The 17,817-nt window shown below is 41.7% G+C and overlaps 1 protein-coding gene across 2 annotated transcripts in view; it reads left to right on the top strand.

Moving 5' to 3' along the window:
• The window catches only part of LOC145447975 (E3 ubiquitin-protein ligase MIB1-like), a 66,567-nt gene that overhangs the window by 10,229 nt on the left and 38,521 nt on the right, over positions 1-17,817 (top strand). For both annotated transcript variants that reach the window (XM_080326278.1, XM_080326277.1), the window contains exons 8-16: positions 1,576-1,672; positions 2,958-3,047; positions 3,108-3,174; positions 4,026-4,091; positions 4,223-4,356; positions 5,114-5,221; positions 5,754-5,832; positions 6,567-6,685; positions 14,241-14,392. In XM_080326278.1, coding sequence (XP_080182404.1) covers positions 1,576-1,672; positions 2,958-3,047; positions 3,108-3,174; positions 4,026-4,091; positions 4,223-4,356; positions 5,114-5,221; positions 5,754-5,832; positions 6,567-6,685; positions 14,241-14,392 — 912 coding nt within the window. The remainder of the gene's footprint in view (positions 1-1,575; positions 1,673-2,957; positions 3,048-3,107; positions 3,175-4,025; positions 4,092-4,222; positions 4,357-5,113; positions 5,222-5,753; positions 5,833-6,566; positions 6,686-14,240; positions 14,393-17,817) is intronic.

Below are 17,817 nucleotides of genomic sequence, written 5' to 3'. Positions count from 1 at the left end.
GGGGTGAGACAATAATGGTGTCCTTTCTCTGCTTCAAAAACGCTTGGAACATCTCAGACGCAATGACAAAATCTCAAACTTACACTGTTTAATTACAGATAACTAGCCTCCGTAGGTTAGTTATCCATAGTTTAATTCCCAAAAGGCATTGTGCGCCAAGACAAAAAACCTGAAGTGTTTTGGCCACAATGATGAAAACTGTTAATATGATTTTGTCTCACAAACTGAATCACCAACATTGTTACGCCAAATATTACTAGGAGCATAGAATCAATATAACGATGTAATGTATATCTGCCATGTTCGCGCATTAAGTCGAGCAGACATGCTTGCACGAGTCTATGAACTGAGAAATGAAATAGCACCTTTCGTCGAAAATACAAATTTCGCCGACTCATAATCTTATAATCGAAAATGGATATCTAATCTTGCTCTCCTGGTACATTTAACGTCACATCTGAACAAATTGAATTTGCAACTTCTACGGGAAAACTACTGAATACATGAGAAGTTGAGGCGCATTTTAAACAAATCTGCGTCTCGGGGAATTTCAACAGTAGCCTACGAAGAAAATTATGCTCATTTTCCTATACTGGAGGAGAGAAAACCTAGTACCAACGCTATATTTGCGACTGTGATACGAAATTTAATTACTGAATATTCACCCGCTTTACCGACTTTCCTTCTATACAAAATAAATTCCATTTAATGTGGACGCCAATAGCATTGCCTGAAAATTTCAAATGGGCCTTTTTGAAATGCGATGCAGTTGGATTGAATGACAAATTTAATACAAAGAGCATATCGCTGCATGACTTTGATAAAGAGTACGTTATTGAAATTTATCTTTATCCCAGCTTGTCCAACAATGCAGAAGACATTGCATCGATTTCCGGCAGCACGTACGCATGTGAGCAATAGTTTTGAACAATAAAATTCACGAAGAGCAAGCTAAGATCACGTATTTCGGACGCCCATTTCGAATATGGTCTGATTCTTGCTTCATCTGACTTGTTATCAGAAGTTGAAAACCTTTCACAAAGCAAGCTACGTCAATTGTCACATTTATTCTGCGTTGTTCATCGTCATTGGTTTATTAGCAATTTTATCAGTTCAATACACCACAAAAATGCGATACAATGAAAAGAAAGGAAGATGTCGAAGCGACTAGGAGTTGTCTATGGAATCGGACACCCACCTTGGCCTAGGCGATGTAAGGAGGAGGCATGCACACTAAATGAAAGTAAAGAAGATAGTATAGAAAAAGGAAGCGACAAGAAATAGGGCGTCATGTCATGGGAAGCGAGATCGAGAGGTCAGTAGTGGTCCGGTAATCTTGAGGATGGACTGTATTTGTTGAAGTGTAAATACATGTGTTTTATGATTGGTATGATAGAGATTGCAGCAATGTAGGATAATATACCGAAGTAAGCGTAAAATATAGTATTGAGAAAAATTCTGGCCCGCCAAACAGTTGCACACTTGAAATTTGGCCCGCGACTAGCAAAAGGTTGCCGACCCCTGGTCTAGATGTTCACTTAACAGTCATGCCAGACCACGCTGGACATATTTTAGATGGACATTCAACCCAGCAGTTCTGACGAAAGCAGCTCCGAATACTTCAGCATCCAACTCTGGCACAACACCAGGAAACCTGTATCAGAATTTTCAGGTGCAAATTCGATGATCTTGCTCGCGTCTGCTATGTACATTGTGCAACGAGTCGGCTTTTTATCGAAGGGCTGTTTGAGGCTTGATCTGAATTACTTTTCTTACATTCTGTATGTTCCATGTTGAATTGATAAACTTAACATGCGTAGCGTCTTTGGCTGGGCACAATGATTTGAGTAGTCTAATCTGAATCGAGTATTAATTCTAATGCTTTCAGTCGAGTATTGAGCCATGATTCTTCCGAGTATTAAAGTTATGCGCTTAATGTCACTAATAGTTAATTTATCAACGGAAATTATGTTTTTGATATTTTTTTCCGCTAAGGTAGCCTTCAAGCCTGGATTGAGCGTATCGTAGTGTATGAGATATGCAGTACAAAGCTATGTATCAGGGTTCCAAGTGACAATTCAATCTCACTTTTATAGTTTTGGCTCGAGTCATGTTGAGTCACGTTCAATTCACCACCGAGTCAAGTCCAAGTCATCGAACAGAGGTTCGAGTCCGAGTCATGGTATTATGACTCGAGTCCAAGTCATTGTGTTGACGTGTTGACTGCTCAGTTTCCTGTTAAAGCCCTGTTAAACCCACTTATATAACTCTGTTTGATGATATCGAATGGTTCGCATTTATAATATTTTCCTCACTTTCCTCACTCACCTCAGTTTCTGGTCGCATTTTCAAGCATAAGTACCAATATACGAAATCCCAATAGGCTGGTTACTTTACTGTTCTTGAAAATGTCCGTCTGAGTCTCGAGTCATATGACTTGGTCCGAGTCGAGTCATTTCCGTATTTTGAGAAAACGACTCGAGTCAAGTAGAGCCATCAGAAAATCGTGACTCGAGTCTGACTCGTGTCGAGTCATGACTCAAGTCATTACAACCCTTCATTATACTCAGTGATACTCCAATACTCGACTGGAATCCTAGTACTCTATCCAGAACCTAATCATTTAGGTACTCTAATTTGCCCAGCCCTGGTAATGTTTTTCATTGTAAGAAGTTCTTGTGTGACATTTGAGCATACGACACACTGAAAAACGACAGTGGATCATGTTATGTTTTAGCATATGGCTTTATATCCCCCAGACAAGATCTAATCCCAAATACTGACCCTGACACCGCCGTAACCCTGAAACCTTATATTTAACTGAAACATGCTCGAGTGTCGCTTCCTTATGTGTCAGCTGACCACCATCAATCAAATATATTTCATCAACAATTGTCTTAAACTCTCAAAGACCGTCTCAAATTATTACGGTAAAAGACTTAAATTTATCAAATCAGGTGGGCGATTTCGTGCAAGTGTGCTCCAACTTCACACAAGTCAAGACCCTGCAACGCGGTCACGGAGAATGGACTGACGCTATGATATCGGTGAGTGTGTTAATAAGATTGTCTTTAAAGCTGGTAATAATATGGTGTCCCGTTTTCAAGACTCTAGGAAACATCGGTAGAGTGCAGCAGTTATATCCTGACGGTGACGTGAAAGTGCAGCTCGGAGGCGAGTCTTGAATGTGTTTTTGCGAAGTTACAGGGTTGTAACCAAGTCACAAGGTTCCTGGTCTCAAGTCAATCTTACTTTTATTGGTATGACTTGAGTCAAATCGAGTCATTTTCAATACTCTACCGAGTCATAAAGCTGAGACTCGATTTCAAGTCATAGTGATCACTGTTCATTATCGAGATGTCTCCAGTCCTAGCCTATGATTTGGTCGAGTCGTCAACTGTGACAAGTCGAGTCAATACACAGACTGACTCAAGTTGAGGCGAGTCATCTTCCATTTTAAAGAAAATGAATTGAGTCTTGCCAACTGAAAGGTGCGACTGGAGTGGAGTCCGGACTCTAGTCATTACAACCCTTCTCTGCTTGTTTTCGTCTTACCGACAAGATAGCGTGATAATTATGTGAAGCGTCCGGCTTCTTGATCGGCAGGCCGTGGGTTCGATCCCCGGCCGGGTCTGACCAAAGACCTAATTAGCAACACTGGTATCCATGACTTCCCTGCTTGGCGCTCATGCATTACTGGGATAGCATGGAGGGGTGGTGCATGACTTAGAAAGACGCGAAGGCTACATCTGCACTTCCTTATCCGGCACATCATGCACTCGTGGTATGCATATGCACAGATCGTGTGTATGTGTAACATGAGTCGGTGTATATACCGCAAAAAATATCAAGGACAAAAATAAACTACGTCCGTTCCTTTCCTTTCCTGTCTTCTCATAAGCATTATTCTTTGAATATAAAATGCGATAAGTGACAATAAAACTTGACCCATATGAATATTATTAAGTTCTTTTGTACCTTTCGATGCTAGACTTTGATTACGGTGTTTTATCTTGTTGTATCAGGATCCGCTTGGACCTACAATCCCTTGCTGTTGACAAAAGTTGATCAGAGTCAAGCCACTTCAGACAGTAAGTTGTAAACCCATGTGCATGACTCTAGTCTCACAGTATATCCCAGTGTAATAGAGGAGTCGTATGTGTGATATTGGATGAGTTTTCTCTTTTCTGGCTCTCTTAAAAATACGTGACTCTCGTTTTAGTACATCTTTCGAAATTGATGAAGAATCTGTTTGAAAGTCACGTGTCCGGTGACGTCAATGAGGAGCTTGTACGTACTGCTGCTTATGGAGATGTTGCGAAGTGTGAGGAAATCCTCCAACGACCCGATGCGAACGTATGTGTTTACTTTTCTTGACACCGTGTGGCCCACTCTGAACAAATCAATGGCCTTCTATTGCTTCGACCTTTTGAAAACGTTAAGAAGCGTTGTTTTACTTGAATAAATATTCGATACAGTGACTGGTAGTCAGCACTGTTGGACTTAAAACACATTGTGGCTTTCACACTCCTTTGTCATGTAGATATGTAATGTCAAGCATCACTTTCTTCATTCTTCCTTTCTAAATAGGGAAAGCCAGTACACATATTTTAAAGCATTTATAGTAATAAATCCAAAAGTAAAACAATGAAATGTGACAAGATCAAGATGCAGCTTAATGCTGTACTACTATCTATATTAAAAATAAATTTATTCCTAGCGTAATGGTGGAGCGTCTGGCTTCTTGATCGGTAGGTCGTGGGCTCGATCCCAGACAGGACCAGACCAAAGACCTGAACATTGGCACTGGTATCCGTGACTTCCCCGCTTGGCGATCAGCATCACTGGGATAGCACCAGGGGTGGTGCAAGACATAGAAATCCTTACAAGGGTATATATGCCCATTCCTTGTCCACTGGCATATGCACATCGTGCACTCATTGTATGCATATGCACATATCGTGTATATGTATATCATGAGTCGGTGTATATGCCGCAAAATCAAGTATTAAATACATAACGTCTTTTCCTCATTTCTCCGGTTCAATCGACTTACTACACTTCTTAAATCATGATCGTTCACGCTTCGAAATTCTCTTAAAATTATTTTCAGGTGAACGGCCTGTTTTCAGGACACACTCCCCTGCATGCTGCTTGCCTCAACGGACAAGCTGACGTGGTGGAGTGCTTAATAAAGCACGACGTCGATCTTGAAATCGAGGTAGGACTTTCGCGGCAATTTCTCTATGATTCCGTCTGGTTTGATATCCCCAATTCTGGTAAGGGGGGGGGGGGGGGTTAGACAACAGAGGAGCGAGAGAACAACAAGATACCCCCACCCTCGAACGGAAATGGTAGAGGACATACGGGTATAGGTGGCTAAATAAGTCATTATTGCTTCTCGAGTAAGAGTAGAATTATGGCCGTGAATTTCTACTCCATTACAAGTCAAAGTAGCAATATCCATTTCCAATTTATTTCCGAGTGGGTGTTAAACATTGAAGGTCTTAAAAGTACTCAAGGGGTTTCGAAAGTGGATTTGGTTGAGCTACCGTATACTTGAAATATATTTCGAAATTGCATGTAATTACTAAGTGAATAATGACACTAGGACCAGGCACAATCTTCCATAGTAATAAAATATTGGATAGGACGCATTGAAACTGTTAACTTATTGCGATCTCCTAGCTTGTTTCGTTATTGCAATTCCGCGTTTCATGTCGGCCTTTCTTCGACCTATTGCATTTTCGAAGGACAAAGAAGGAGACAGGGCCGTTCATCACGCCTCGTTTGCCGACGAATCCAGAATTCTCGATTTGCTTTGCGGGGCAGGTATGTTTGGTCGGTCCTTTTCACTTTGCATGTCAATGATAACTTCGAGTACCACACCTGTTCGCTGACAAGACCCGCCTTCTCACTTGCGCATCTATTACTGCGACCTTACTACTTCACTCGCCTGTGATCAAATGTCACTTGAGGTTGTTGAAAACACAATTACCGCAGGACATAGTGACGCAACCGATTGCATGGATACTACTCCGCGTTGGATATCGCCGGACCGCGATATGACATTACCTTTTCGGCTACCGACATTGGTCATTTATTGTCGTTGCTTTTCCATTTTATGTTGCCTTCTGTTAGATTTCGTTCACTTTTTCATACTCGGTCCTTTTTTTACGTGTTCTGTTATGAATATCTGTACATCAAGGTCGCTGTTTGATAAAAGACGGTCAAGCCGCTTCGACTCCTACCTTTTCACTGTACTGCAATCATTTGGGTGTTTTGAACTTAACAATATCGTCACAAAGGATGGTGATAAATGATTGTGTGTGTCTGTGTGTGTGTGTGTGTGCTGGCCATAAAAGCGCCTACTCCGATGGTCAGGTGTCGACTGTCATAGGTTATTCCGCGTACATAAGTACAATTGACATCCGTTTCGGTGACCTACTAGATAAGCACTGTCTTTCCCCTCTCTCTAATATACCACACAACGGTATTTGTCGTGCGAAAACAGCATTGTATGATACGTAATAATATCGCGCCCTTGATTTTTCTCCTCCGTTCAGGGTGCGACTTGAACGCACGCAACAAACTGAGACGGACGGCTCTGCACATAGCGGTCAGTAAGGAGCACGTCTGCTTCATCTCGAAGCTGCTGGAACTAGGCTGCCACGCCAGCTTACAGGTTGAGTTTCCGTTACCATGCTAGACATCAGTGCATGATTCTAAGCCGGTGGTTTTATGAGTCCCAGGGGTTCTGTGACGGTCAAGACGCGCACTCAACTCATACATATGATTTGTGGTGATATTCCCGTCTTGGCCATCATCGGTTGCAGGCGATTAGGCCCGACCAGTAGTCGAATTATGACTGCCTTGGTTGGAGTACGAAATCTAAGCCACGTTCTTCTTGTATGCCAACTCTATCTCTATAAGCTCATGTAATAAAGCAATTTGTATCACGCTTTTAAGCTTCGACCGAACAACACGTTGACACTTTCCAAGGGCAAGCCTCGCATTTCTGAACTGGTCTCTGAATGAGAATTGTAGTAGTCGCACTGATGGGTTTCAAAAAACATTCATTTTATATTGTTTTCGTTTTGCGTGAAAAGTATATTATAATGGCGATGTTCTTTTAACGCCCTGCTGATGCACAGCTCATATTGTGCGAAAGTGATCTATAGTGATGTGTTTTTAGGTAGTTTTTTTAATGACAAAAATGTAGGGTTCAGCGAAGGCTTGCAGATTTGCGTAACGCCCCGCGCAGGGTTGCATTTAAAACAAAAATGAATTTGAAACGAACACGTTTAAAACAAGGCCCTAGTTTAAAAGATGGTTTTTTAACCCTTGACGTCACGAATATTAAGTTGTGACGTCATAGTGGATTGACATTGACAATTGAAGGCTTTTGAGGGTTCCAACCATCCCCTATCGTGTACGCCGGCTGTATCGGGTGGTACTTGTCGGTATAGGCTCATGCAGTCATGCAACATGTTTCTCGGGAAGTATTTATACAATTAAGTCATAATTTTACAACTTGAAAAAAGTACCATTGTTTTTAAAAGCCTTTGTTTCTTGTTTAAAACGACTATTTGTTTTAACTGCAACCCTAGTCCCGCGGCTTAGTGAATTTTGGGAACCAGCACTGTTCTTTAGCGCGGGGACCAGTCAAATTTCAAGTCAATTTTTGTAGAAATTCAGAATTAAGCCGAAATTACCATTACGTCAAATGTACGTAGCTTAAAGGGCACTGTTGGAGATGATGATGAGAAATTTGGTGCGCTTTTTTTAAGATTTACAAGCCTGTCCTGTTGAATATTACAACTGTGATTTCGCTTGTTCGGTTTTAGTAGAAATTCAGAATTAACCCGAAATTTTAATGTATATGTAGTTACAAGGACGCTATTGGAAACTTCAATCCGATGAGAAATTTGCGCTTTTTTAACATTACATTTACAAGCCTGTCCTGTTGAATATTACTACTATGATTTTGATTGTTCGGTTTTACTACTACAGTGGCAAATGTCGCTAAATTGTACCATCGAAATTTGTTTAGAAATTATTCTTTAGTTACCACGTATTTAATCCGCGGTCGGGTCAGACCGAAGACGCCAGGCCGCAACGCGAACATAGTTACAATTAGTCTACAAAGTAGTCTCCGGCTATAGAAGGTTATTATTTCGAGTAGGATACCGCGCCAGATGATTGCCGCTGGCTTAAGCAACGTTGAAGCAGATTTTAATTGAATCCGTGGCTGCTCGACGAGAGCCAACTTCTTAGCAATTGGCAATTCGCTACATCGTTTCGACGGTGAATGGCGTGACTATGATTTACTTTTAAAACGACAACGCGCAATCTGCCTTTTCGTGATTGATAACGGGCATAATTCTTCTCCAGCACTGACGTTGAGGTATTGGAAAAGTTCCGCTGTAACTCACATCGTGAAATTTCAGACCATGTTGCCTGCATTGAGCTTTATCCGATCTCTCGCACAGTGGGTTATAAATTTTATAATCGCAAAACACCGCATAATTACGTATCATCAGTAATCCCATTGTTATTGGCATATGCAATCCGTTTTAATGAAAATTAATAACGTTATAGATTGGGCCTTCGCGGAAGGTACTTTGATTTGTTTTACGTACCCAGGCCCGCGGTATTTATGTTTATTGGAACTCGACTTATGGAAACTACTCCTTACAATTAAAGTTAAATGTTAACCTATTGCGTGATGGTTTATTACCTCTCATGCTGACCGCTGTTGATTGACGGATTTGCAATGATATTGTGATAGGTTTCGAACTGTGGCTTATCTATTTCTTCCGATTTTAATATTATCCCTCTACCGCAACAATTATGGAATCGTAAGTCCTTCCATCGTCTTCAACTTCAGGTTGGACAATGGACACCAGATTATCCCCCGTTAGGTGTCAAGTTCTCAAGTTGATCGTATCCTATAACCTGCCTCTGGTGTTTTAGTGATTTTATTCAAAAGTATATAATACTGTGCTCAACATAGGAAAGGATAATTTTAAGATGGCGGTCATCTTGCATTGGATGGGTGGGTATTCTTTCCAGAGGGATTTCTAAGGTTTTCGGTGATCGGGTTTGTATCTATTGGTGCGTGACGGGCTTTTCTTTTTATTTTAGATTTTGGGTCAAAAAAGTCATATTTTTGTGACTCAGTAGAGTCTATTTGTGCCGGAACTTTATCCAGGTCTTCTATCTATAATCTTCTAGTCATATTTACTCTTATTCAATTTTTGGGTATATTCATACCTTTTTATGGAATTCTTATCATTTGTGGTGACTGTATCTGCTCAGGCATCTCATGGGGTTTTTATACTGGGTGTGGTTATTGGGGATGGGTAGGTAGGTGAGTGGGTGGGTGTGTTGGTTGGTTTGGGTGGTTGGTGACTGGTATGGTCCATTAGGTGAGGTGGGGTGGCGTGGGTTTGTTTTATTCGTGATAATGTTAAGGCGAAATAATTGCACTCATTTCAACGTATAACGAAAGAGAAGGTGATCTATAGGCAGTAAGCGTACGAGTCATATTTAATATATGCTCGTTAATATTGACGATAATTTCTATATTCAATATTCGGAATTCGCGCGGATTGCGACGTATCTGTCGCCCGTTTTGCAGAGCTCGCGGTTCTTTGTAGTCCATTTCTTCTTCGCGTATGTATCATTTGTAATATTTCGCACGCGTTGCGGCTTATTGCCATCCGTTTCGCAGAGTTCGGGTTCTTTGTATTCGTCTTTGCGGTATTCGTGGTGCTTCGGTTCTTATTTTTGTTCGGATTTGTGTTATCCGATTTTCGATATCTGCGTCGCTGGCATATTGGTTTAATATGTCCAGTGTCCTTTTCCAATTCCAAATTTCGCTCTTCAGGATGATGAACGCTTTTGTTACGACTGCTTCGTGAGGCCCGTCATAGAGGTTTTGGTATATTTCCTTCGGATTCGTGAAGATGTCCGCTCTTTGCATGTTTTCGACGATATCTAAAACGAGATAGAAAATTTTTCTGTATATCGGACAGTCGGTGTATATGTGGTATAGAGTCTCTATAGGAGATTTGCACAGTTTGCAGTTGTTTTTTAGAGTGGCGTGCTGTCGATTTGTAGTCCACCCAGCTTGTTTCTTTCGCGATCCTGTGAAATAGCCTTCAGTTATGATTCTGTATGATATTTCACGGTCTCTATTGGTGGCATATTGTTCGATGCAAGGTTGATATAGCCATACTCTCTTCCAGTTTTTCAGTTCCTCATCCTTATGATCGGTTTTTTCTTTAATTAGTGTTTCGTATATCGCTCGTGAGGGGGTGTCGTACGCATCCTCGAATTCTTTTTGCAGGATGTCGTAAGTTGCCTTTTCGCATATCCAATTGTGGGTCGGTGTTGGCCTGTGGGGATAAGTGTTGTTATATAGAGCACTATTAATAGTTCTGACCTTGGTCCCCAGACTATAGATTGCTTCCGCATGCCATATTTCTGTAGGTCGGTCAATTCTGGCAATTTCTTGTAGTCGTTTTGCTGTCCTTGTTCGTATTGCCGTCTCTATGTCTGGCATCCCAATGCCTCCCATCTCCTTCGGGCGGATCAGTGTGTTTCTGCTCTTTTGTTCGAGAGATTCGGGGCTCCATAGTATGTCGAATACTATTCTTTCGAGTTGCTGTTGCTGTTGTTTGTTGATCTGGTATGGAAAGTATATATAAGTAATTTTGCTTACTATATATGCATTGATCGCCTTCGTTTTTCCAATCCAGGTCAGCCTCTGCCTCTTGATGTTGTTGGCGCTTTTCTTCACGCTTCCTATCAGCTTGTCGAAGTTTGTATCTCGAGCGTTCTCTCCATGGAATATCCCGAGTATTTTGACAGTTGTTTTAGCATACTGGGCGTGTCTGGATCCTTGGAGGAGCTGCTTTGATCGTTCGTTAGTTGGCAGGATTTCTGTTTTGTCGGCATTTATATCTTGGCCGGTAACTCGGTACATACTCGAAAATTCATTAAAGGCTTCGGTAATTGATGGTATGTTACTTAAATACAGAGTTATGTCGTCGGCAAATTGATCAATTTTGTGATCTATGCCTCCAATTCGCAGGCTTTTGATGTTATGGTTCTTCTCTAGTCGCCTTGCTAGTGGGTCCGCACTTATAGCATAGAGGGTCATACTAAGGGGACATCCTTGTCTGATGCCTCTTGTATAGTCTATATTAGCTACTTCATAGCCATTGATTTCAATCATGGCTTTTGGATCTTGGTATATCGCTTTGATAGCGTTCGATACTTGTTTCGAGAGCGGTAGCTTGTCTAGGATCCCAAATAGCATGCGATGGTCTACCTTGTCAAATGCCTTGCTTGCATCTATTGTCATGATGTATCCCTCAGTTTTCTTCTCTGCTTGGTATCTCAGGGTCGCGGTCACGTTGTTGTGGATTGTGTCCATTTTTCTACCCGGTATCCCAGCTTTCTGTGATTTGTGTATCGAGGTTTCAATCTCATTTGTCAGTCTGTTATTGAGAATAGTTGCCGTGATTTTATAGTCGATATTTAATAGAGAAATAGGTCGCCAATTTTTCAGTTCAGTTTTGTTCTTTCCTTTATGGATTAGTATAATTCTGGCCTGGTTCCAGCTTTCGGGTATTTTCGCGAACATAATTGCGTTATTGACAATTTGTATTAGCCTCCTACCGATTGTTTTCTATAGTGCGAGGTAGAACTCGACCGTGATACCGTCTGGGCCTGGCGATTTCTCTCTATTCATTCCCTTGAGTACTTGCAGTACTTCTTCTCCCCTTATTGGTGTTATCTCTCGTTCTTCTTGGTGCTGTGTGTCTGGGCTGTTGTATGTCGAGAGGTAGGCGTTTTGTGCAGCGTGGCTGTTGGTCGGCCGTCTTGTCCAGAGGTCTGCATAAAAAGATCGTATTTGATTAGCAATCTTATCTCGGTCTTTAGTGGTTGAGCCGTCTTGCAGTTGTATTTGGTTGAGGTCTGTTGTTTCTTTCCTCTCCTTGAACTGTTGCCAGAATTGTCGTTGGTTTGGCTTTTCCCCTTCAAAAACATCGCATCGCGTTAGCATTTTCAGTATTCCGTTGGATTTCTGATATCGTATGTTATTGTCTACGTTTTTGTTCTTATTTATGCCATACCTTTTGCTAACGTTTGCGATTTTTGATTTTAGCCCGTCCCACCATTCTTGTAGGGTGTGACTCTTGGCGATTTCGGCCTCTTCCGTTTTGACGAGGTTATCTATAATGTCCTTGTACACGTTATCATCTAGTAGTTGATAGTTGCATTTCCATTTTTTCTTTTGCCATTTTGTTTCTGGCTCTATTTTGAGTTGTATGAGAGGACTAATATGGTCGGCCACGTAGTTGTTCTCGTGGCCTGCATATGTTACATATTTCATCAGCTCGTTCGTGACATAGAGCCTATCAATTCTTCTGCTATTTCGGTGCGTTATGTGCGTAAATTCTTCCGCGCGTTTGCGCTTACTTCTGAAGGAGTCGACCAGGTCATTTTCGCTGACTATGTCTTCAAGTAGTCTAGTAGTCTGCCTCTGGTAACTGTATCGTTGTGCCAAGCTATAATGAGCAATTCAGTCATCTCAACATCGGCGTGTTATGACTTTGGACTGGCATTACATTTTTTGTGGTAGTGGAAAAGGTCATATTTCAGCTTTCCACGGCTTTCATGCTGTTACGACGTCATAATCAGTGATACTCTAACACCGGGATCGAATCGGGCGCTAGGTTTTGCCATTTCCGCTTTACAAGAGTGGACAAACTGGACGTATCAGGGTACTTTCCCAAGTGTACGGTACACTTATCATGAGATTTGGAAGGAGGGAACAATCATCGTTTTTTATGAAAAAAGTGTTGTGAGTCGAACCATAATTTTGAACGCGACCTCAATAAACTTTTTCATTCTGGCTATTTTCCTCATTTTTCCAATAAATAGTATCTGTTGTTACGCCATTCTCGGGTCCCTGATTCTTTTAAGGCTGTGCGTGCAATATGCAACTTGTTTTAATGCGACATTATAGCTGAATTCTAATGTTTGAATTGTTATAATTAGGACTATATGGGCGCACTGCTTGTTGTGATGATCAAGATGGCCAATTAAGAAGTATACCTAGAGAAAGTTCATTTATTTTGTCAACCATTAAATAAAGAAGGTAATAAGAAATTTTCATAATTGCCGAACTGACGTTAGATGACATTGGCTGAAGTCTTCAAGGCCGGAGCCACCCGTACGTATTCGGAAGTACTAATATTAATAACTAATTAATTTCGTCAATTTTTTGAATAGGAAAATAAAATGACCAAAAAACGAATACGAAAGCAACACAATGTAGGAAAACGTCGTCCGTTGTTGACAGTGTGATCTTGTGTTCCGAAAAAATCAAATTGACCCAAGTACGCAGTGGTGATATTATGGTAACGTTTGAACCAAACCAGCGATCGCATATACTATATGATATCGTGATACATTCTCGTTACCCGAATAAGATATGTTTGCAATAGCTAAATTTGAACGAATGATGCGGAAGTGGGAGTCTAAACACATAAGTCACCAGGCGATCCCGGCATATTATTTTGATTCTACGTCAGTGGTTCTTAAACCTGCGGAAGACCTGCGTGAATCTATGGAAGCCGTTGCGGAGCAGCAAATTTTGACTCAGTCACAAAAATATACACGTCTAGCTACACATCTAATACATTGCGATATTGATTACTGGCCCATAAATGAACTGCATCAACAGAGTGTTAAAAGGACAAAATCATTAGAATATAATTTTCACACAATACGAAAACATTATAATTGATATCTATTGCAAATTAGTGTGGCTTCTGCTGTTCCCTTTCGGCTTCTAATTCAGAAATGCGAGGATTAACCTTGAATAGCGTCATCGTATTGTTCGCTCCTAATGCAACAGCGCGGTACCAATTGCCGAAATACAAATGACCTTTTATATATCGGAGATAGAATGGGCATTTCGGAAGGTCGTAGTTTCGAATTCGAACCTCAGCCACCCCCTGTAGGCCACTGCAAACGACGTAATCACCAATACAGGCGCAATTCGAGTACAGATTGGGCCGGACTACCTACAACCAATGAGGGCCAACTGTATGTATGAGTTGAATGTGTGTCTTTTAACTCCGGGAACTCCATGGAATTCTCCAAAAAGCAACTTCCTTACACACTTAAATTCTGATGTCCAAAGCACGATATTTCAGGACGCCGAAGGTAACACCCCACTGCACGACGCCGTGACCAAAACTAGAGACGACGTTATGACTTTACTGTTGGAAGCCCACGCTGATGTCACTGTCACGAACAACGACGGCTTGAACGTGTTACATCACGCCACACGCCGCGGTAACCCAAGGTAACTTCTCTACTCTATTAGAATTCGGTAATATCACCCTCGTTGACGTAACCGTACTAATAGCATCATGGAGGTTTGGCATCTGTTATCTATAAATACTTGTAGTTGCTGTCACACCAGCGAGGCCTGTCAGCTGCGCGTTGGAATGTCTAGCATTCCCGGGCGTACGACATGGCTGTTCACTTCACCCTGCGTATCAACACTGCCCTTGCGCTACACAACGGTATAATGGCAAACAAAATGTCTCCTACACCTCAATTCCTTCTAAAAATACAAAAAGACCAGCGATCGAAAGTACTATTTCAGTCGCAATTTATTCGGAAGACGAAATTCTACTTTTCGACACATTACACTGGCGGAGGTCCGGTCAAATAGAATTAATCCGAATTTAAATCTATCAGACAGAGATTTCAAACTAAACATGTTGACAGATTAAACTATACCAAATCTGTTCTACACCCGAATTAATTCTAAAAATACAAAGCAACAGCCACCGAAAATACGATTTCAGTCGCGATTTACTCGCGAAACAAAATTATACTATTGGAATACGTCACTCTGTTTCTGGTAGCCCGATTGAATAAATCGAAATTATTCCGAATTCGAAGCTCGCAGACAGTGATTGCTAAATATCACAGGCTGATTAACGTATACGCCGACGGAAAATAACTTTCGACTTTCAATTTATAGCTGGCATTATTTTGGAGTAGAGATAATAAAACAGCTGTCGGTGAATGAATTGATAACAAGAGCTAAAACAAAGATATTTACTTATTACGTACAATGCAAGGTTATTATCCCAACTTGGACAATTCTCACGATACGGTGAAGCGATCGGCAGTTTCACGTACAAGAACCAAGAAGAATGTTCCGTCGCCATAGTTAACAGTGCCCCCGATGGTCCCATATTATAAGCTAGGGTGGAGTTTAGTAAAGCACTTACCTAGTTTTCAAGTGGGACTGCTAATTTCTGCCCGGCCAACGAGGTGTTAGATGTGTCGCATTCACGTACATTAATACTCTAATACAGTGGTTCTTAACCTTGCCTCCAGCGCCCCCCGAGGGGCGCTTGCGATTTTGAAGGGGGTGGAAACGCTCAGGGGCGATATGGGGGGAGCTGGGTTCAGGGGGCGCTGGGGAAAAATGGCTCCGCAGTAGATGATGTGGTGGTAGGACATATCCTTAATGAGTATTCAGAGCAATTAAAACCGAAAACTTCGTTATATGTAGTCTACAAAAGACATAGTTTTGATTGTCCATAGGCGCCTAAATGACTGGCACCGAATGTTCCTGTCTTGGCAATCTGAACCTCAGAAGACGAATTCCATCTGGCAGGGAAAAATTATATGCCAGTGGAGATATACCAATTTGAAATCGTGTGCGTCTTTTAGTTTAGTACGATTGGGCGACAGGGATGTATAGAACTAGATATCCCTGTTGGGCAATATCCCTGTTGGGCGATTCTATATTTTATAACGACTTATATAAGTAATTACAACCTATTCATTCTTGCATTATATAAAATTTTGGCACCTAGGGCGACCAGGCCACACAAACTTTGCTGACCATCGAAATCACGCTACGGGGTTCTTGGGGGCGAAGCCCTCAGAAGCTTGGTTTATCACGCTATGGGTGCGCAAGGCAATCGTTTAGGGGGATTGACGAAGTGCTGTTACGGCCCTCCCTCTTACTCATTGTCTTTATTACATTCCTTACAATATGAGGTTGGGGGGGCGCTGGAGCACGATAATTTCTGAAAGGGGGCGCTGGAGGAAAAAAGGTTAAGAAACACTGCTCTAATATAAGTATATAGTAGTATATAATAGTATATTCAGATCGTAATGCTCCCGAATGTTTTCGGCTGACACTCGTCGAGGGTAATCCGTATAAATCACTGTAGTCGCGTGAACAGTATACTTACTCAATCCGAAACGTCCGTGGAACAACGATAAGACAAACGCAAACAGTTTTTGAAACAAGTGTTAATGCCAACAAGGCCAAGAGTCATAAATTTCCTTACACACTTACTAGAAATTTGATTATTTTACACAGGATCCAAAATAAGCATCGCACTTAAACCTTAGACATGCTAACAATCGGCACCAGTACCTCTAATTCTGATCAATCGCCGCGAGCTGTTAGTCGTAAGCGGTGCAAGGCAACAGCTGGTTGAAGGGGACCAAAACACCCTGTCATTGGTCATGCTTTGATACCCGATGGCCAGCTTTCGTCAAGCATCATGCAGGGTTAGGGAGATTAGTTACACCAGTGGCATGCAATTAGTATAGAATTGAGGTATCAATGTCGGGTCGCTAGCGCAGTACGCGACGCCGACATAACGCCTGTAGGGCGTGAAAAAAGAATGTATCCGGATCAGCTGCTTTGGTATTTCGCTGTTAGGATTGCGATTGCCGATCCTTTCTTCTTGAATGTTGCGTGGCGTTAATGCAATGACGGAAGACATACTTCTTTACATTCCATATTTTCAAGTCGACTTGATACAGGATGTAAGGAAGCACGTTCACCGCCAAAGCCCTATGTCTTTCCTTTTCTCTTGTGTGGATATTACCTGTTAAGAAGAACATCATTGAATCTCGTGCGAATATAAAGTAGCTTTGTTCACTATTATTCACACATACCTCTAGAAAGCGATGCTGCGCCGTTGATATAGTACCAGACATACTCTTAGTGCTTCAAGGTGCTAGGAATAGAACTATCGTATATCTGCATGAATAAATTCAAGTTGAAATAACCGAGCACTGTAGAAACAATGGAATACGCCAAAATCTATCAGTCATAGGCTTTTATATTTTAACCCTTTCCAGACAAAATGTACAATACGATATATCAGACACGATGCAATGTAATAAACAGATAGGTGGATGTCGAAACGACCAAGTGTGGTCTCTCAATCTAACATCTACTACTGGCAAACTACCCTGTGTGGCTAAAAATGATCTTCAGTCATTCAAGTTATATGACTACGCCGCACTGCGAGTATGGAAGAGCTGGGTATCATACATCGATCCATATGTACAATCATCTTATGCTGATAGCGGAATGGCTTGCTCGGGAGTCGCGCGTTTGATTTTTATACAACGTCCATTCCGTGGTGACAACTGCATATCGCTAATTGCGCTAGCACCGCGTATGTGAGTCACCCCGTCATCTGTTCATACTCGTCCGCGTCGCTTATCATCGAGCGAGCGTCGCAACGTGCGAAATACGGTCTAATGGAATTCGCAGGCATCGCGGCCGATTAGCGCCGCGCGGATGCTGTTCATGAAAGTCACCCGTGGCAGGTCTCGCGCTGTTTATCGCGGCGATAATCGCGACACTTGAACTGAGATATTACGACCCTAAATAGGGTTTATTGAACGCTGGGATTCGTCATGCTACCGCCTAGCGATGGTTGCCAAACTTTT

Source organism: Botryllus schlosseri, chromosome 10 (assembly GCF_051294905.1).
Source record: "Botryllus schlosseri isolate E-star chromosome 10, Bs_hap1, whole genome shotgun sequence".
Taxonomy (NCBI): domain Eukaryota; kingdom Metazoa; phylum Chordata; class Ascidiacea; order Stolidobranchia; family Styelidae; genus Botryllus; species Botryllus schlosseri.
Note: the sequence above shows the minus strand (reverse complement) of the source record. Positions and strands in the feature narration are given on the sequence as shown.